At 47.7% G+C, this 21,254-nt stretch overlaps 1 protein-coding gene across 1 annotated transcript in view; it reads right to left on the bottom strand.

Annotated features, from left to right (window-relative positions):
• UBN1 (ubinuclein 1) overlaps positions 1 to 21,254 on the bottom strand; it is a 753,548-nt gene that overhangs the window by 33,369 nt on the left and 698,925 nt on the right. Inside the window, exon 15 of the mRNA XM_086941332.1 lies at positions 17,040 to 18,203. Within this exon, the coding sequence (XP_086797458.1) occupies positions 17,040 to 18,203 (1,164 nt within the window). The remainder of the gene's footprint in view (positions 1 to 17,039; positions 18,204 to 21,254) is intronic.

The raw sequence follows: 21,254 nt of genomic DNA, 5'->3' as shown, positions 1-21,254 counted from the left end.
GTCTCCTCAAAGAGCCCTACACCGCCTCCCCATGCTCCAAGGTTCCCGAAGCTTACAAGGAGGAGGAGGGAAAAATACTGAAAGTCAATACACCCTAAGGCGGATGATGGACCATGACTGGGCAGGGCTCAAAGAATGTTTTAGCAATTTCGGTTAAAGGGACATGCACAGGGGCCAGATGAGCCAAAAAATTAGAATAAGTCTTTGATAACTGGGTGACAGTGTCTTCAAAACTGTGTATCCTGTCTGTAAGCGGAGACACACTCGTAGCAATCATAAGTCGGAATTTATCAAAAACATAATCCCAGTCAATTATCAATCAATCTCTTTTATTCGATTGGTTTAAAAATACAGATCTTATAGAGTACAAGTGAAAAAATACAGAAACATTAAAAAAGTATTGGGCCCAAATTCGTTTCCATAATAATAATTCTTAAATAGAGGTGCCATAGGCCCCTAAATGCGGCACAGTGCTCTGGTAATTCATAGGCTTTGTACAATTAAAAATCAGGTGAAGATAATAAAAAAGTAGTACATCCCTAAAACATTTAAAACAGTCAAATTTTCCCTTAAAAACATTGCTCCGGGGGTAAATTGATGGAATATAATACAGACCAATTTATTTAACTCATTAGCTCCTGAGCACCTTACAAAAGCTAGGGACCCAAAGATTACCTCCTATTAGACAGGCCCATAAGAATGTGGCTATCGAAAAAGAGATGAACAGGTCAGAGAGGCTCTTTAAAAAATATAATGCAATTCAGCATTGCTTAAATTTGTGACGTCTTAAAATTGGAAGGATACGTTTGTCATGTTCTCTCTTATAGAGCCCGCAAAACAAAACTATGTGGATGTCAGACTGGTGAACTGCAGTCGCGCGGGTAGGGTATCAATTCAGTATGCCTGAACCTCCTCGCAGGGAAATCCCAACATCAGGGGGATTAAATTCAAATGGAACCTCAGCAGTATAAATCTATGCTGTAATATTTCAATGTTCTCTAACTAAGAATACCCCCCCCCCCCCCCAAGATCGAAAATGGGCGGTGTCAATTGGTATTGGCATACTGTTTGTTGTGCTCAGTTGCTTTCCTGGCGATCATAACCAGCCTTGGATAAGTAGATGGCCTTTAGTTTTGCTTCATGATCTTCATACATGTACTTGGGTCAGTGAATAATTCTGCTAACCCAAGTGCTATCAAAGTTGACCTATTATATTCTAACCACATGATTTTGCGTGAGGTATCCAGTTTTAAACAGTTTTTTATGCGGGTTTGGGTTAAGTTTACCGTGTCCCTTTGCCAAATTGAGTGCCATAGTAAAACCGGAGCTAACCTAATGTTGTTCGACACGTAATTTAATCCCAGTTCTAAGTGGCAGAGGTAGCTTGAACATGATTTGGGGGGTGTGGGGACTCCGGGGGATCGCCGAACAAATCTACGGACAAAGGGGTTTTAGGAAGTGCGGGTTTTATTATTTTGTATAGTCTTCGCTTTAGAACAGGTATCTGGTAGTAGGGAAGCGGATTGGCAGCCTCTTCTGCAGCCTCCCGAGTGCCTCCCCGTCGTCTCGTCTCCCGGTGTCGTCTGGGAGGCGTAGTCCGAGCTTCCGCCATTGTCGCGTGGGGTCCGGGAGTCGATACCAGAATGAAAAAGAGAAAACCAGTATTACTCGGCTGTTCAGCCGAACAGCGGTAAGGGAGGGGTGGTGAGGACACACACGTGCACACTATCTACCCCGCTAATCGTGAGGGACAGTGAGGGGAAGGGGGATAGTCGTAACTTGTGCACCGTATGGGTCAAGGGGGTTTGTCCCGTTTACGTCCCGCCCAGCCCAGGAAACGAGACCGTACCTGTCCTAGCGACACTTCCCGGGAAGCGTGGCTGGTCGATGCGCCTTCTCGGTGGCCTCCTGGCGTGTCGCTGCAGTCGTGCTGCTCCGCAGGGCTTACTCTGCTGTTCTCCGCTCCTGGGTCGGTCTGGTCTCTCCTTTTACCGCTCCGCGCGTCGATCTCTCTCCCCTCTGCTCCGTCCACCATCTTCCACCACTTCTCTCCGTCCTCGCTCTTCCTCCACTCCTCTCCGTTCTCGCTCTTCCTCCACTCCTCTCCGTCCTCGCTCTTCCTCCGCTCCGCTCCGTCCTCGCTCTCCAGTCTCCACTCTCCTCCTCCGGGTGTAACACACACCTGTGCTGTTTCAGGGCAGGGTTTTACCGAGGTGCCGAGGGCGGGTCCCAGATCCGGGTCCGCCCACTTAAAGTAACAGGGTCCCTCAGTGTCCAGCACAGGAAGGCAGCTGACCACGTCTGCGGTTTTCCATGAGTCTGTGTGCTATGTAAAGAGAGGAAACACATGAATAGGCAGGCCAGGGGGGCCCGAGTCCGGGTCCCCCTCGTCACAGGGGGAGAAGCAAGTCTCTTGAAGAATCTATCCTCAAGTATTTGGAGAGAAGCTATAGGAGCCGTGCCACAGACTCTTGCCCCATAGGTTACAGCCCATACCGTCTTTGCATGATATATCTTGGGGAGAGGATGCGGCCTAACAGCTAGGGCGGTCAGCCTAAAATCTAGGGAACCGTGTTGGAATCTATGCAAGGACACGCAACATGCTGTGATTATGGGCAATGGGCAAACCACTTAATCTCCCCATGCCTATCAAAAATTCTGTTAAAATTAAAAATATATAAATATATCTTTTTTATTGGGTTTAAGGGTCTTGTGCCCAGCTTCTTTGCAAACAATAAAATTGGCTGCCATACTCCTCTCCATTACTAGGGCCCTGTTGTCCACCATGCTTGACCATGTCTAGTTTTTATCAAACGTGATCCCCATATACGGAAAGGTGTCTACACCTCAAGTTTACACGAGCCTATGTGAAAGTGTGGTATTCTTTTGTGGGGACGGGCCCCTGCTATGAGGCAATGGTTTTAGATCTTTCGACCCTCAAGTCCAATTATGACATGAATGTCACGTAGGCCGTGATTAGACGTTGGAGGGCCACCCCCATTCTGTCAATAAGTACAGCATAGGTGATGTAGGCCAATATCGGGACAGGAGAAGTGTCAAACACAGGGAGGCCTGGTGTTGTTCCCAAAAGGGCTGCCTCAGCCCCGTTTGTATAGATGAAATATAAGAACGGGGCGAGGACACACCCTTGTCTGACTCCTCTGGCAATCTTAAACGGATGGGTACATTCCTAATGTTTGTCATAACGAAAATTTGCGCACGAGTGAGAATGCAGTTAAATATTGCTGGCTCGATCCCCATCAACTCCATTATATTCCATAGTTTAGGGTGGCTCACGCAGTCAAATGCTGCTGATATATCCATGAAACTCTGGCCACCCATGGCTCTAGTGTATTTATTTATGGACAGGGTTATGTTTAGACATTGGTCTATTGTACCCTAGTCTATAATTCTGGAGATTTTCTTTGTCTCCCTTTGAGTTTATTGGAACTATTATGCTAGTTCTCCATCAAGAAAGGGGGCCAACGTTTGCTATCTCATTGAATGCGTTTGTTAGTAAGGGGGTCCACAGATCTTGATGATCTAAAAAGAGGTCAATGAGCACCCAATCGGGGCCCGGAGCCTTACTGGAGTGGCATGTATCCAATCCGCTTCTAATTTCTTCCAGAGAGAATGTTAGGTGTTCTTCCGAGGCTCTTTCTAAACTCAGGGGGGGGGGGGCAATGTCACTTGTGCCAAACATCTGCTAGAACTGGGCGGCCCAAGCTTCTTTGCCAATGTGGACGTCCAGCGTGGGGTCCTTGGGGTTTTTAAAGAACGGAGCATTGATCATCATCCATAAATCTCTACTGCTTTAGTGCAAGCTGCTAATTCAGGTTCAGGCTGAGAGTTCTGGGCTTTATAGAGGGTTTTTAAAGATGGTGTACATGTATGGTCAAACCAGCGGTTTACTGGGTATTCACCAGCTTTCTGCAACGAGTCAGAGACAATTTCTCTTTTTCAAGCAAATCCACAAACTGGGGCAACAGTGAGCCAAGAGGAATCTCAAATCCAAGGCAGTTTAGGACGTTCCATTATTAGCTTATCAATTTGACTCCACTTGAACTGGTAACAGTTCTTCCAAGCCAGGGTTGGCTTCTGGGCTTTTAGTACTGGCGTGGTTTTCCTACACTCCACTTCCATCTGGGTAAGGAGAATTGCGTGATCGTAAAGCTTTCTGCAAATAAGGTGTCCACTAAGGCGAGCTTTCCACGAAAATAATTAGACACTAATACGAAATCAATTGTGGATTCAAATGTGTTGCGTCAAAGGTCTTTTCGAGGGTTGCCGTTAAAGCATCAACCCTGTTAGTTATTTCCAGGTTTCTAGCGTATAGCATCCTATTTAGGGAGTTTCCATATTCGTGATGGGAAAAATGATAGATTGAGTAGCCCAAGATGTCTTCTAGGCCACATACCTTATTTTGTATGTATTTACATGGCTGAGCATTGAAATCACCTACCGAAAAAATATTAAAACCTTTTTTGGTGCTGGGTCTACTAATTTTAGCAATCTCTTTATCTAGTGACTCCACCACTGACTGCATATCCCCTCCCCAAAAGTGGTTGTTAAGATAATTTATGAGAAGCCAGTCCTGGTCTGTATCAAACTCGAATAAGAGAAGGTGAAAGTAGGGACTCATATTCTCAAATTTCTTTATTTTTATTGGCAAAGTATTTGAAATTAATGTTAATAAACCCCCTCTAGCTCTACCTTATGGAGATGGAATTGCTTTTGTTTGGAACGAGCGGTACCCATCTAAGGATACGAGGTCAGTAATAATCCCAGTCAGTGTTGGGAACTTCTTATGCTCTACCTACTGCAGAGGGCGATATCAGGCACACTATCCCGTACAACATTACTCTGGCCGATCTACATGCCCTCGAAAAACCCACTTCCGTGGCTTTCCTCTTCTTTCTTTTGGCTAGGGGGCCATTATCGCTGAAGTCCAAATGATTCTGGTGAATAGGCATGCTAGATGTGGCTGCTTGTGAAAGGACTTGCAGCTTTGACAAATCATCAAGTGCAGGGCTGGGCAGTGCGGGGGAGGCCACATTACCCACGCTTAAATGGTACCCCAAAGTTCCCAGCAAGCCCTCCCCCAGATCAGGGATAGATGCCTCTCCACGAAGTCTATTTCTTTCGCTATGACTCCCACTGCACTGGCCAGATAGGAGACAAGGTTGGTGCCTCCTGAAGCTTTAGTGGAAGTGTCTCTATCCCCAGGAAGTTTTAAGCAAAACCCCAAAGCAGAGAAATTCAATGCACAATGATGAAGAAATCTGAAGAGGGGTGGCCTAGCCAAGACTCTTTGAGACAATGACGAAAGCAGGACGAGCCCGCTAGGTGCGGCCAGCGCACGTCCTGTGCAGCGGGGCCTCTTGCTGTGCAATATAGCGCCAGTAAATTCAGCAGCATGTGTGAGGGATAATGCGGGCCACCTCTCGTGCCCCTAGGACTCTTGGGGCACGCACTCCCAGATGATAACTCTCACGCACAGCGGTGCCTGTTGCTGCACTATACAGCGCCCGTACCATCAGCAGCAGGTGTGAGGGATGATACGGGGCGCCTCTCGTGCCCCTCGGGTTCTTGGGACACAGACTCCCCGATGATAACTCTCACGCACAGCGGTGCCTGTTGCTGCGCTTTATTGCGCCGGTACCATCAGCAGCAGGTGTGAGGGATGATGCGGGCCACCTCTCGTGCCCCTCGGGCTCTTAGGACACACACTCCCAGATGATAACTCTCACGCACAGTGGTGCCTTTTGCTGCGCTATATAGTGCCGGTACCATCAGCAGCAGGTGTGAGGGTTGATGCGGGCCACCTCTCGTGCCCCTCGGGCTCTTGGGACACACACTCCCGATGATAACTCTCACGCACAGTGGTGCCTTTTGCTGCGCTATATAGTGCCGGTACCATCAGCAGCAGGTGTGAGGGATGATGCGGGCCACCTCTCATGCCCCTCGGGCTCTTGGGACACACACTCCCCGATGATAACTCTCACGCACAGTGGTGCCTTTTGCTGCGCTATATAGTGCCGGTACCATCAGCAGCAGGTGTGAGGGATGATGCGGGCCACCTCTCGTGCCCCTCGGGCTCTTGGGATACACACTCCCCGATGATAACTCTCACGCACAGCGGTGCCTTTTGCTGTGCTATATAGTTTTGGTACCATCAACAGCAGGTGTGAGGGATGATGCGGGCCACCTCTTGTGCCCCTCGGGCTCTTGGGACACACACTCCCCGATGATAACTCTCACGCACAGCGGTGCCTGTTGCTGCGCTATATAGTTCTGGTACCATCAGCAGCAGGTGTGAGGGTTGATGCGGGCCACCTCTCGTGCCCCTCGGGCTCTTGGGACACACACTCCCCGATGATAACTCTCACGCACAGCGGTGCCTGTTGCTGCACTATGTAGCGCCGGTACCACCAGCAGCAGGTGTGAGGGATGATGCGGGCCGCCTCAGGTGCCCCTTAGACTCTTGGGACACACACTCCCCGATGATAACTCTCACGCACAGCGGTGCCTGTTGCTGCGCTATGTAGCGCCGGTACCACCAGCAGCAGATGTGAGGGATGATGCGGGCCGCGTCTCGTGCCCCTCAGACTCTTGGGACACGCACTCCCAGATGATAACTCTCACGCACAGCTGTGCCTGTTGCTGCGCTATGTAGCGCCGGTACCATCAGCAGCAGGTGTGAGTGATGATGCGGGCCACCTCTCGTGCCCCTCAGACTCTTGGGACACGCACTCCCAGATGATAACTCTCACGCACAGTGGTGCCTTTTGCTGCGCTATATAGTGCCGGTACCATCAGCAGCAGGTGTGAGGGATGATGCGGCCCACCTCTCGTGCCCCTCGGGCTCTTGGGACACACACTCCCCGATGATAACTCTCACGCACAGTGGTGCCTTTTGCTGCGCTATATAGTGCCGGTACCATCAGCAGCAGGTGTGAGGGATGATGCGGGCCGCCTCAGGTGCCCCTCAGACTCTTGGGACACACACTCCCCGATGATAACTCTCACGCACAGCGGTGCCTGTTGCTGCGCTATGTAGCGCCGGTACCATCAGCAGCATGTGTGAGGGATAATGCGGGCCACCTCTCGTGCCCCTCAGACTCTTGGGGGACACACTCCCCGATGATAACTCTCACGCACAGCTGTGCCTGTTGCTGCGCTATGTAGCGCCGGTACCATCAGCAGCAGGTGTGAGGGATGATGCGGGCCGCCTCAGGTGCCCTCAGACTCTTGGGACACACACTCCCCGATGATAACTCTCACGCACAGCGGTGCCTGTTGCTGCGCTATGTAGCGCCGGTACCACCAACAGCAGGTGTGAGGGATGATGCGGGCCACCTCTCGTGCCCCTCAGACTCTTAGGAAACACACTCCCCGATGATAACTCTCACGCACAGCTGTGCCTGTTGCTGCGCTATATAGCGCCGGTAAAATCAGCAGTAGGTGTGAGTGATAATGCGGGTTGCATCTGATGCTCCGCCGGCTCTTGGGACACGTAGTCCCCGACGAAGACTCTCCTCTTATGCTGGTATAGCAGGGGCTTCACTACACCCTTGCTTTAGGAATTTTACGTACTACAGTTGGATATGAGGAAAATTCCAGAGTAGAAGGCCAGACAGCCAAGGGATATCCCCTTCTGGTTACTGTCAAGGCCACTCACATTCTGTAAATCCAGATATAAGCCAGCATCAGTATTTTAATTGGGAGGGAGGTTAGCAGACTCCAAATCATCTTCTGTACGGCCACAATCTTGATCAGGCATCATGAGGACTTCTGATTTGCATCCAAAAATCTCCTCCATCTGGGCAAATCTACGAGCCCCGGGAAGGGCTCTAGCAAGGGAACATCATTAAAGTTATCCACAGCTTTTCCTTCCACTCGCAGATTTCTTCCAACATAGACAGCTTTGATAACAGCACCGTAGCTGGCTCCATGGGGGGCCCTGATGCCGACCAGACGGGGGATTGCACCTTGGTCGGTTACAACTTCTTTTAAAGGACAGAGGCTATCCCCTGAAGGACTGGAGTTGGAAAGCACTGGGGTCATTGTTCCCTCTTAGGGGGGAAGCCAGAGATCTCAAGAGACATCCGGATAAATCCAGCATAGCACGCATGAGTTTGGTCAACGCACCCAGAAACTCTGGTGTATTTTACAGTGTTGGAATCTTCTCCTATGATGAGGAGGAATTTGACATTGAAACTCCCATCAGAGCAAGGCTGTTTCCTCAAAGAGGACTTCTATATCTAATGACACTTTTGTGGGGGGTTTTGTAGACAACTCTTTCAGGAGAATGCTTCCTTCTAAATTACCAATCTACAAGTAAAAGGAGATTGCTTAAGTGTATCAATGAAGATATTACCAGAACAAACTTGGCCTCCTGCTACCTTATGGTCTTCTTTTGCCTCCATGCATCCGAAAAGCAAACCACAGCACCATGCCCTGACCCAAAGCACCACATTATGTAATGATGTGGATCTGGAATGGGCATCTTCCTCTGGCATCCTTGACTAGGCTTGAAATCTGAAAGTTTCGGAGGAGATATTGACCTAGTTGCTGTTTAACTATGAGAAATGTAGCGAGACACCAAGAAAGAGTTCAAGAACCGTATCAATGCGGAGTGTAAAAATGGAACTGATGCTAGCGCACCCACTGGAGCCTATTACGCTTCAATGTCATCTTGTTCAGAGGCGCAGTTGACTGCTGAAGCTGCATGGTGTCAGCAAGGATAATTCATAAGATGAGGAATCTGCAGGAAGATTATGTGAAGGGTGAGTGGAGTTTTTGTGAGAGCACAGGGTGAGGAGCATGTCTGCATCATTGCATGGTAAGCAGTTTGTGAGGGCAGAGTGAGCGGAGTGTCTGAGTTTAGAGTGAGTGGAATGTACATGTGTGTATGTGAAGGGGGGTGGTAGTGCCTCTGTGAGTATAGCGAGTTGAACCTGTGTGAGTACAGGCAGAGGGGTCTGTAGGAAAACAGAAGTTGTGTGACTGCAGAGTGAGAGGTTTGGCTTTGTGAGTGCAATCAAGAGTGTGACTGTGTGAGTGTAAGGCAGAAAGTCTTTTTGTAGGAGTACAAATTGAGTTGTGTCTGTGAATTTACAGGGTGGGAGAAGTATTTGAGTGCAGGGGGAGTGGTTTGCTTGTCTGAGCGGGGAGTGGTTTGCTTCTCTGAGGTCAAGGAGAAGGGCCTGTATGAGTACAAGAGATGGGTTTATCTATATGAGTATAGAGTGAGTTATGCCTATGTGAGCTCCTGGTAGGCTGTCTACATGTGTTAGTGCATGGTGAAGGGAGTATATGTATGAGTGCATGACTAGTGTGCTGTCAGAGCACAGAGTAAAAGGGGTAGCATGTGAGTGTACAGTGAATGCAGTCTGTGTGAGTATAGGGTAGCAGTGTGCCTGAGAACATGGTTTAATTGTGTATTGAGTGGCTTGGTATGAATGCAAGGTGAGTGGGTTTCTGTGTGAGCTCAGGTGGAGTGGTATGTATCAGTACTGAGTTAGTTTTGATTGTGTAAAAGTGGGGTGAGGGATGTGCCTGTGTGGGTGCATGGTAAGGGTATTGTGTGTGTGTGTGAGTGCAGGCTGATCAGTGTGGCTGCATGAGGGGGTATGGCTTGACGCCAATGGTGTAAGAGGCAAAGGCTAGAGCTTCTGCTGACTGATCCCCATCCGACCGCATCCTGACAAGTTTGAGGGGTGCAAGGGAGTCAAAACTGAAGAGAAGCGGCGGGTGCGACAGAAAGGCAACCTCCCGCAATGCAGAAGACCCTGGGGCGGACTTGGCGACTTGAGGCCTGGAGCAAGTAGCGAGCGCCTTTGCAAAATGGTGCCCGTAAGTAAGTGGACCACAATGCAGATGAGGGGACATACCCATTGATCTGCTGGAGAACGGGGAGAGCACAGACTCCCAGAGACGGGCTAGTGCTGCAGCCTGTAATGCAATGTGGCAATAGCGGCGGAGGTCTATGCCACAACAGCATTCGGCCATCACACCGTTTCCTGACCTGAAGAGGCCCGGCTGGATGCAGGCCCTGGAGGGGACATGTTGGCCACCAGTCTAGTGAAGCTGGGGATCCGGAACGCGGAGCACAGAGGCCGGGACTGAGGCCCACACAGCCTCCCTGGGACTCGTAGAGCGCGACTGTGGTCTGCGAAGCACTGCACCAGGGAAGCACAGAGGCCCACTCCATCAACCAGAGAGGTTAGCGGTAGGAGGAGAGCCCGGAAGCAGAGGCGGGCGGACTGGTACACCCACCCTGAATGTGGCCCCCCAGCAAAGGGGCTTCTCCGGGGGTCCTGGACTTAGTCCCCCACACTGCCTGCTGCAGTGGGCGCGGGGAGGGAGGGTCGACCTGGCCCAAAGATGCAGAAGTCAGCCACATCGCGCCTACCTAGAGGAGGCCACAAGGGGAGAAGCGCAACCTAGTCTTGAAGCACACATGAGGGCCAGCACCCGGAGGAAGCTGTGGGCAGAGGGATGTCAGACTGCATGGTCAACTGACCAGACCACCGCTGCAGGAGGGAGACTGACTTGAAGCAGATTGGTCATTCAGATCAGAGATAATAGAAGCAGGGGTGGATGGTGTCATTTGAAAGTGGTGAGGCGTAAAACAATTGTCGTACCTCACTGCAGCGAGCGAGTGCAGCGAGCGAGCGAGCCTGAAGCACTTACGGGGGGTGAGGGTCTACCCCGAGAAAATTTTGAAAAAAGATTTGGCAAATGGTGCATTTTCAAGCAATAATGAGAAGAACGGACGGAATCGGTGATGAAAATAACGGAAACAAAATGTGTAATTCCAATGCATGGTGAGCTCCTCAGGACTCCTCATCGCCAATATGGTGAGATAGAGACTACCAGAAAACAGAAGATAGGTTTCAATAAGTGTAATCTTAAATATTATGAGGAGCCCATTGAAACGCATCCCTCAGCATGAGAGTCCCGAAGCAACTGCCACTGGAAGCCGTTGGTTGGAACCCCTCATGCATGAAAGTTCCAGAGTGTCCAAATAAAGGACATTCAATGGCAATGACAACACAAGTAAGGTCCGGTAATCACAACCTAACCGTGGATCAATATTTCAGGTAGGGTGCAGTAATCATAACAAATATGTCACTCTACCTCTTATTTGTAAAGATGTGAAAAGAGCACTAGAGTTGAAAATTTACACTGCAGTCCATAATTTCCACTCAAATCTCCCAGGCTCAATTAAAGATCTATATTAGGTAAACAGAGCAATGGGTGAGCAGCGCTGGTGCACGTTATAAGAGAGTTCAACAGAGACTTTTAGACTTTTAGTGCTACTGTATGGAAGGGAATGCACGCCTTTAGCATGTGCAAACTGGGACCACGCCTAGGGCGCTGACCTCTGAAGGGGTGCTGGAGCTGTCTGCAGTTGTGACCCTTTGACCTGGGTCCCAGGGGGAGTGTGTTTAAAAACGGTTTCTGAAGGCTGCTCTGGACGGGGCAGGAGTAGGCGATCTGAGTTAATTAAAGGGGGCAGTTCATGGTGGGCAGTGGTCACTGATAAAGGAGGCAGATTAGCTGAATATGTGTATGTAGAGTGAGTATCTTGGGCAAGAGGTCATTAATGGATATGTGGAGAGGGCATTTAACTCTCAATGAGTTGGAGCTTCGGGGCACCTAAAGAAGCAATTTGGAGCAGTGGAGTGAAGTCAGGGCACAGTGAGGGGTGGGGTGGTCACTCTAGTGCACTTAAAGACGCCAACAGGTGCTCGGGGAATATGAAAAGGACACCTGTGGCAAACAGTGGCAATGCATGGGGTATTTAGAGATGGTCACTTGCAGGTGGGGCATAGGGAGCAGCATCTTGGGCCTGGGCACAGGAAGTGGAAATCGCGAGGCACTCAGCAGAAGTAATAACTGTTGGGTGGCATGGCGAGGGACTATCTTTGGCCCAGGCGAAGGGAGTCACAAAAAGGCCAGCAGAATCCAGGATTCGTGCTGTGGCAGTATCCATTACTGCTACCAAATACCAAAAGTGCTACCTCTCCTATGTATTATTCAAGCTTGTAACATCTGTTTGGTGTACAAAGGCTAACAGGATTGGGTGCCAAAGCTGTTTAATTAGTGCGCAGTTGACTGCATGAATTCAATAAACCCTGCGCGCGAATCTTCAACACAGCCAATGCCCCTCAAAGGGAGGGTGACCAGCATGGTCGAAACATGATTTAAATTGCCTTAAGCGGAACTAGAGTCTTAATACAATCTAATGTAATGCACTGTCTTATTCGATTAATCAAATCCTTGAGAGATGTTTGCCTATTTTAATTTCATTAGATTATTTTTTCTCCACAGTCCACACATTGTCCTTTGGAGTCCACATTTTACAACTAGCATAGCATTTTTGGTCACATCCAGCCCATGGTGTTCCTTGTTGTAGGCAGCAGGGTGGAATAGCTACCAATAGTACAGTAAGTATAGTGGCACCGGGGCCTATGGGCTTTAGGGACCCAATGAACCCTAATTACGACTGTTTTGGCACTAACCAATTAGCGGATGGGGGCAGTTGCATTTCCTTGTTTGCACTAAGGCCCTTGGCATCCGTACTCTGCTACCACATCAAGGCAGGTCCTTAAATGCATACCTCAGCATTCCCTGATTCCCTGTCTCATGCAGGCCTTGAACTCCACAGAATAAAAACATTTAGTTATTGAGAGGAACCCTTGTACGCGTTACTTCCAGTAGCGGCCGGCAATATATATAAATAAATAAAAAAAATGTACCTTTCTTGAATGGGATACATTTAAGGTAGTCATATGGGGCAAATGTCTAGAAGACTCTACGTGAATTAGGAAAACATTACTTCATGCGACCCACACAGCAGCGCAAGCCATAAGGGAGGTGGAGAAGAATAGATCTGGGCATCCTGAGCTACATCAACAGCTCATGGAAAGTAAGGAGCAAGCAGCGAGACAAGTGAAACGCCTTTGGTGCTTTGATTACAGGAACTATATGATCAAGACACATGCAGAGAGGGACCACACGGGCATGATTCTTGCGTGGCTGGCTAATACCGTAAAGAGAGGCTTTACTATATTAGAAATGCAGACTGACAAACTAACTAGATTATTACGGCAAACCGAGAGAAACCACCACTTCTTTACCTAATATTGACAACTATACACAAGCACCCTGGACCCAAATCACAACCTAGTCAGGGATTATCTGGAGCCTCTCTGTGAAAGAAGCACAGGTACTAGGAGCCAACTTTCAATCCAAGAAATTTGGGGAGGAAATAAGGGCCTAGCAAATGGAATTCTATGCCAAATACTAGACGCTCTTAGCGCCGAAGCTGGAATAGCTATTCCAGGTGGCAAAGACAGCAGGGCTCCTCCCCAGCTCCACATCAGAAGTGATAACGAAACTACAGCTGAAACCTGGGAAACCGGCAACTGACTGCAGGGCTTACAGCCACTATCTATGTAAACATAGACTATGAACTCCTCAGTATTACTGATGTAGATACATACGACCAAGATGAGGCGGCAATATTTAGTATTAACATTGAAAAAGAATTTGAGAGCTTTGAGTAGTCATAACTTTTTGGTGTGATGGAAGGGATGCAGCTAGGAAGAAGATACACGAACTGGACAAGGCTTCTCTATAGAGACCCCATGGCAAGAGTTCACACAGGCTACATCTCAGACAAATATCCTATTGGCAGGGGGACACCGCAGGGACTCCCCTGTCTCTGTTGCTCTTCACGCTAGCAATGGAGATAGTGGCCTGACCAGCCTGGCAGAGTTGCTGGCACCAAGGACTTCAAGTGAATTAACACTACCGCCATATAGTCCTATACGCAGATGACTTGCTCATGTTCCTAAGAGACACAGGAGAGGACCTGAGGGGAGCTAAGCTAAAGCAAGAAGACTTTGGGGGTTTATCGAGGCTCCAAGAAAACTGGCAAAAATCCAGTCTGCCTGCCCCAAGCGCACCGAGATCCCCCACCAGGGATGGGGAACCTGCGCTGGGAGCCTTGCTGCTTACAAAACTTAGGGGTATGCATCTTCCATGATTACACTGACCTACTAGAAGGGAATATAAGCCTGGCTAATAAAACACTGAAGCAGAACATAGAGTTCTGGTGACGCTCCTGATATTCACAGCGATATATGATACAAGAGAACTGCAAGTCGTGAGTAAATGCTGGGCACGCTGCCTCCAAAAGCCAAGGCGGAAGGCCCCATACTAGCCAAACTTTCCCCTCTCTGTGCTTATATTGTTGCCAAATGGAGGGCGTTGGAGGGGAATCACCGAGTGGGTGATGGCAGGGGCAACTAGGGTAGGAGACTTTTTCAGGGATGGTGAGCTGCTCTCTTTTGAAGACTTCAGTATAGAAATTAAATGCCACACACAGTGGTGACGAGGGCCCTCCGCAAACACTGGAACATGGGATTGGCAGAACCACTCCACCATAAGACCTGCCAGTACGCAGTGGCGGCTTCAGGAACTTATAAGGTGATCTTGGCACCATACAGGGCGATCAGAGGGGACGTGCTGCTACCATTAGACACGCTCCAAACCAAATGGGAGGGAGACATAAAGGTAAAGATCCCTGAGAAAAGCAGGAAGCTGAGGCTCTTAAAATGATTTAATATTTTCTGGACTGCTGCCTGTGGAATGCTTAAAAAGTCCTGGTGGTGGTGGTGGGGGGGGGAGGGGTGGGGGGGGTGCGGTTGCGGAACAGATGGTAATTAATTACTAAGCTGACACAACAAATGGTTCTGGCTTTGCACTATGCTTCTTTTCTCACTTGCTATTTTGCTGTCTTCAGGTCTAGGATAGGTCTGTTTTCCTTTTGCAAACTTCTTGTAATCACCTGGATGAACCTCATGTAAAGACCATAAGCCAAATAGTGGATATGAAATGTCCTAGACCTTGTAGGAGGAAGGAGGCATGTCTAGAAGTGATATTTTGAACCTCTAAGCGTAGACTTCCACTTACATTTTTTAAATATTTTTGCCACACTACCATGCTGATTTCAATACTATTATCAGACTTGGAAGAAGTTTGGGTGAATTGGGAAAATTAATCCTATGATTTGATGGGAAGCTTTATGGTTTAAGCCAAAGCCTCTTCCCCTTGAATGAGGGGGAGATTTCTGAATTTGTTTCTGAGGCGATTGCTGACAGTTTCGGTGACAAACAAAGTCATGGTGATGGCACTGTTCCAAAAGTCTCAAGACAGGCCTACAGCAATAGTCCTTCACTCCCTGTTACAGGGCTTTTAATGTATCAGATTTGCTTTAATGTTACTTACCTACGGTAATGCCTTATCTGGTAGAGAAATGATCTAGCCGCAGATACCTTACCGACCCACCCATCCTCCCTGCACTGCCGAATTGTCTTTTAGTCTCTAGGCTGTACCCTTTCAGGGCCCTAGTCTCTTTTTAACACACCATGGTCAGTTATTTCATGTCTCCGCGCTTCTGGTGTGGTAATTCGTGAAAAGCACTGACGTCAGCGCGCCAGAGTGATGGTTATATTGACGACTGACGTCACAACGACGAGGAACACGATGCGGCCGCCATCACCCGGAGTCGACCGACTATACCTACCAGCGCACAGAGCCACTGCTAAGTAAAAATCTTCAGGATCCAGTCTGATGCCTGGAAGTTCAAAGGTAAGGAATCTGCGGCTAGATTTCTCTATCAGATCTTTAGTATCTCCTCAACAGCATGGGAACAAAACAGAATACTTCCTAGGGATGGCAGGCTTGTATTATTGATGTGCATTTGGTTTAAAACCGGTGAGCCTGAGAAATAATAGAGTTCACATAGGTTCTACCAATATCTTTCTGCTGACAATTATGCAATATCCCCCGAGGAACTCACGACTTGGAATGAAAGAAACATGTTCTTCAATTCAGTACCTCCAGTAAGTCCAGCTCCTTGTATTGGAGGAGCTTCTGAAGAAAAATAATAAAAAAAAATTCTTGAGACAAGATACACACTACATAAACAGTACAATTCTGAGGTCCTCTAATGGAAGAACATCTATTCAAAACAAAGCATTCACACAATTTTTTTTAAAGTTGAGGGATGAAGCCACAAAATGCTGGATGGTGTCCAAATATGTAAAAAATATGACTATATTTTGCAACATATAAGCAAAAAAAGCAGACCAAAGCATTCAGAGTGGAAAATGAACCCCCAGTCAGCTGCCAAAGCAGTGCACTTTGGAAATATAGAGGGAGCCTATATGATTAAAGGCAAAGGGCAGGTGTGCAGTTCTGTCTCTATGTAAGTCTTAATGCCTTTCGGTATACTGTATCATTGTTACAACTAATAAGAAGATGTATTAAAGTTTAGAAGCAGGTGCCACTACAAGTTCAGTTGAGCAGTTACTCACCGTCTACCTTAACAAGTATTAGCAAAACCAACAGGTCTTGGTTGTCATGTATTGATATATACAGCACAGGCAAATGAAACGCAGCAAGGGCAGACAGATGAGGCTATAATTGTAAAGTAGTTCCTCATGCAGTTCTATGCAGAAGGATACAAATACAATCAAACAGCCAATACTATAAAGTGAGAGACGAGAGTCAAGAAATGAATGACAAAGTCTCAAGCCAATGGCTGAAAGAGGCTGACCAAAGAAAGCCAATGGCTGAAAGAGGCAACATCAAAACTCTGAATCAAAAATGAAAGGAAAATATGACTGTACATAAGCTTGTATGGTCGTTAAAAAAGAGATATGGACTATTCTAAACTGATCATAGGTGGAGAGATCCATTGTTTATGAATGCCAGCGATTCCATGGCAGAGAAACATTGTTTCTAAGTTGAAGGACACCAACACTACAGCAAAAAGCAAGGACATAACCTCAATGTACAAAAGAAAGTCTCCAAAACGAGCTCCTCAAATACACTACTCTAGAAATAGCGACTGCGCCATATTTACTGAATAAATTTAAGTTTTCATATTGCTTAATGACTAACTTTACATTATTAAACCTAGCAGCAGACTCTGCTTTAATTAACAGCATACTCACCATACGTGGAGTAGATGATACAGTGCTGCAGACCATAGCCGAAGTTACAGAAGATGTAAGTAACTTAGCTACTCCTTGAGCTCCCCTACTACTTTCTCCATTTGCGCCACATGGTGGTGCTACCAAAGTCAGCTTTTGAGCCGGTGTAGGTTTCTTCACCAAAGTGCTTGGTGTGAGACCTAAGGAATCAGTCGGTAAGCTAGGTGACATGGAGCTCGGGGTTACAGACATTGTAGCTGTTGTACTGCTGATTGGAGCCATTTGCTTGGATATGGAGCCGAGCAGGAATGAAGGCCTGAAGGATTGGGCTGGAGAGCTCGAGCTAACAGTATGCTTCCCAGCAATGCCCAAGCATGGGTTCCTGTAAGATGTACTGGACACCTGCATGGCCCCTCCAGAGGATGAGGATGATGTTACCAATGAATTGAAATTCTGGGACTTAGTAGAAGGCTTGGTAGAATGGCCAGCAGGGTGTTGAGGCAGAGGGGATGACGCTGCCTTGGAAACCTGTTGTTTACCCAAATGAACTTGAAGAGATAATGTTTTCTGTTGCTGACTTAGGTGGAAAGGTTTCACTGGCAAGGTGGTAGAGGCATGGATTGGTGCTTGGGGGCTGGGAAAGGTAGATCGCTGCAAAATATGAAGTTGTTGCTTTGCTTGGTAGATCTCTGGCAGGAGCTTGCCAGTAAGAAGTGGGTTGCAGAGGCCTTTGTAGCTGATGCGACCCAGCTTTTTCTCACTGTGGGCCTGTTCCAGATCTTTTGGGTGGTCCATGGGGAAACTTCGAGATTGATGAAGGGATTCAGGATGCGAAGTTAAGTTGCATCTCAGGAGGTTATCTTCACAACTGGCAGCTGCAGAGACCTTCTGTACAGAGAGGAATGCTTGTGACGAAGGACGTACATCAGTGGAGCAGCAATCTGCAGTTCCAGACATGCCATCCGTGGAAGGTGCTTGAAGACTGAAAGCCCCACCTAAGGTGTCCTTGTTGCAGGGTGCAGGGGGCAGACCACTACTGGAGGAATAGGAAGTGCTGGAAGAGACATGTATGGCTGACTTCTCGGGGTTACAGCTAGTTTCTGCCTGCTCCAATGACATAGAACCGGTTGTTTCTGTCAACTGGCTTGTGACCGAGGGCTTTTTATCAGGCTTAACAGAAGAGACCTAGTGAGAGACAAATGAGTATATATTTAAGAAAGAAGTTACATGTCAGTGCTAACAATTCACATGCGAACAGTATGCATAATATCTTTCAAAATACAATACAGACACTGGTTTACAATGTTAAATACTAGCATGTTCAAACCACCACACACTCGGATACAATACAGGCAGTTCTGCTCCCCTGAGAAGCTGGAGACCCTGGAGTACGAAGGAAAAGCTAAAGGGCCTTGGCAAACATGCCCTTAATGATCAAGTTACTTACCTTCAGTAATGCTCTTTCTAGTTGATGATCTGTCTGACCACAGATTCCTCACCTTCGAATTCTCCCCAGGCACCAGACTGGAACCAGAATCTTTTCTTCAGCAGTGCCCCATGCACCACTAGGAGGCACTGTGTCGCTCTGCGTTGGCTCAGTACCGTACTGAGGAGAACTGCAATTAAGCACCAGCTCTGCGCACTGACATAAGTTTCTTATTTTTTCCTTTCTGAGCCCTCACATGAAGGGTGTGAACAAATGTTGATACCAGTGTATTGAATACTAATGTGGGACCTTTTTAGATGATAAAAAGATAACATTCTGCCGAATGGGGGTGGGAGGGCAGTGAGGAATCTGCAGTTAGATAGAGTATCCATCGGAAACAGTATTACCAAAGGTAAATGACTTGCTATTCTATTAGATACTTTTAACTGTGCATTCCTCACCGTATAATACATATCAAATAAGTAACTGGGCCAGTGGAGGGTCTGTGGAGATTAATCAAACCAAAATGTCAGCAGGATCGAGTGGACAAAGTGCCCCTCCAACCAGACCTGGCCGTCAAGGCAGTAGTGCTTCATGAATGTATGTAATGACACCCGTCTAGTGGCGTGGAAGATTGCAAGGAGAGGAAATTCATGAGATAATGCAGTTGTAGTAGCCTTAACCTTGGTAAAAATGGCCTATCAGTCCTTCTAGGGGAGGTGTTGGCCAGTACATAGCAGAGAACTACCCACCTCAATAGGGACCTCTTCTACACAGCTTTCCCTTTCTTCACCCTGCAGAACCCCACAAAAAACTGCCAACAGTGTTCCTTGGTACGATCAATGTAAAATTTCACAGGCCATTTGGGGTCCAGCTGAAGAAGCCTGTCCACCGCTTTCAAGGGTTAAAGAGGGGGAAAAGAATGCTAGTATAGTTATGTATTGCCCAATCTGGAAGCTGTCAGAGGTTTTGGCAGCTATGCCGCCTGAGCCCTCAGCACCAATTAGTCTGGGGAAAAAGGTGGTGTATGATGGTTGCACTGAAAGTGCCTGAGTTCACTCATGCAACGAGCTGATGTAACTGCATTGAGGAAAACAGTCTTTAGGTAAGGAGATGCCGCGAGCAACTACGCTCAAAGGGCATACACATGAGAAATATCAAGATCAACTTAAGGTCCCACTGTGGCCTCACCAATGACTTGGGGAGGAACATGTGTCAAACCTTTAATAAATCTCTTCAGATTAGGTGATTTCAACAAGAACAGTTAGTCCTGTAAACATAAAAAGGCCGAAAATAACTTTAATAGTTCCACTACAAGACCTTGCTAGGCAAAAGATAAAACACAAAAAGGAAATCTAACAGCCTTGCTTTTAAGGCATCAGTCTTATGAGCGCCACACCAGGACACAAATTTGTCCCAACACCTGGCCTAAATGAATTCCTGAAAAGGCGCAAGGTGGTAAGGATAACATCCACCACCTCAAGCAGCAGGTCAAATGTAGTCAGCTGCTCCCGCTCCATCTCTACACATGGATGTGTAGATTGCAAAGATTCTGGTCTAGTCCCCTGCCCTGTTGCTACGACAGAAGATCCTTGGGAAGGAAGATCTTTCTGCCCAGATGCTATGGGTAACATACCCTCCTTGCATAATCTGGACCCACTAGGATGACATGGGGCCCAGTCATTCTTGATCCTCTTGAGAGCTTTGGGAAGGAGAGACAGGAGTAGGAAAATGTATGAGTCTTGTGTCCTGTGTTCCATTGCAGCCAGAACTAATGCTCTTGTGAAAGCTCTAAAGCACAAAACTTTCGACATTGAGTGTTCTCAAGGGTGGCAATACCATCTAGCCAGGTTCTCCATTTTTATTTTTACCTTTCTTTATTACGTTTTCATGTATATCAACAGGTTTCATCAGTAATCTTATACATGCTTACATTTCCGGAACTAATCATAAATCAAACATTACTGTGCAGACATTACAATTTAAACAATTTGCTTACATGGATAGTGTGTCTAGCCAGGTTCTCCATATTGCAGGAAGATGCCCTGCACCACCTGGGGTGTAGATGCCACTTGTGGTCTCCGAGATGCTGTCTGCTCGGCTTGTCTGCTCTGGAATTCAGGGACCCTGCCACATGGGTGGGATCAAGGGAATGACCTGCCGCACCAACCAACCACAAAGGCACACATCCTCCTGGCAAATGTCCCAAGACCAATCATGCCCTGTTTGTAACAATACCACATGGTGGTGGTGTTGCCCATGAGAACTTGCTTCAGTCTGGGTGGCTGAAAGGCCTTTAAGACAAAGAGAATGGCTCACAACTTCAACGGATTGATGTGCAGCAGGGTTTCAGATGGAGCCTAGAGTCCATTGATCTTCCGCAGACCTCGCTAGCCCAGCAGGGAGGCATCCATAATCACGGTCAGCTCGGGAAGGGAGAGGTGTCTGCTGCAGTAGCATATTCTGGTCGAACCGCCACCACTGCAGATTGTAAGCCATCTTCTTTCAAAGTTGCACACTCTCCTTCTAAAAGTATCTTCTGTGCTTCTCGTCTCTTGTCGTCAGGTATAAGGTCTATTAAACCTGCCATATCGGATCACATCTGGTAGTTGTAGAGGCTGATGATGGCCAATGCATTTGCTGCCCTGATCGTAACTACGACCACAGAAGAGAAAAGCTTCCATAGAATGTCCATCCTGCGCCCTTCCTTATCATGAGGAGAAGTGATAGGGGTAGAGGGTTCCTGGAACATCTTGAGAGATGACCGAGTCCAGTTTGGGAAGCCCAATGAGGCAAGATGGAAAATCCTC

Source organism: Lissotriton vulgaris, chromosome 10 (assembly GCF_964263255.1).
Source record: "Lissotriton vulgaris chromosome 10, aLisVul1.2, whole genome shotgun sequence".
Classification (NCBI taxonomy): domain Eukaryota; kingdom Metazoa; phylum Chordata; class Amphibia; order Caudata; family Salamandridae; genus Lissotriton; species Lissotriton vulgaris.
This window is presented reverse-complemented; position numbering and strand designations above follow the sequence as displayed.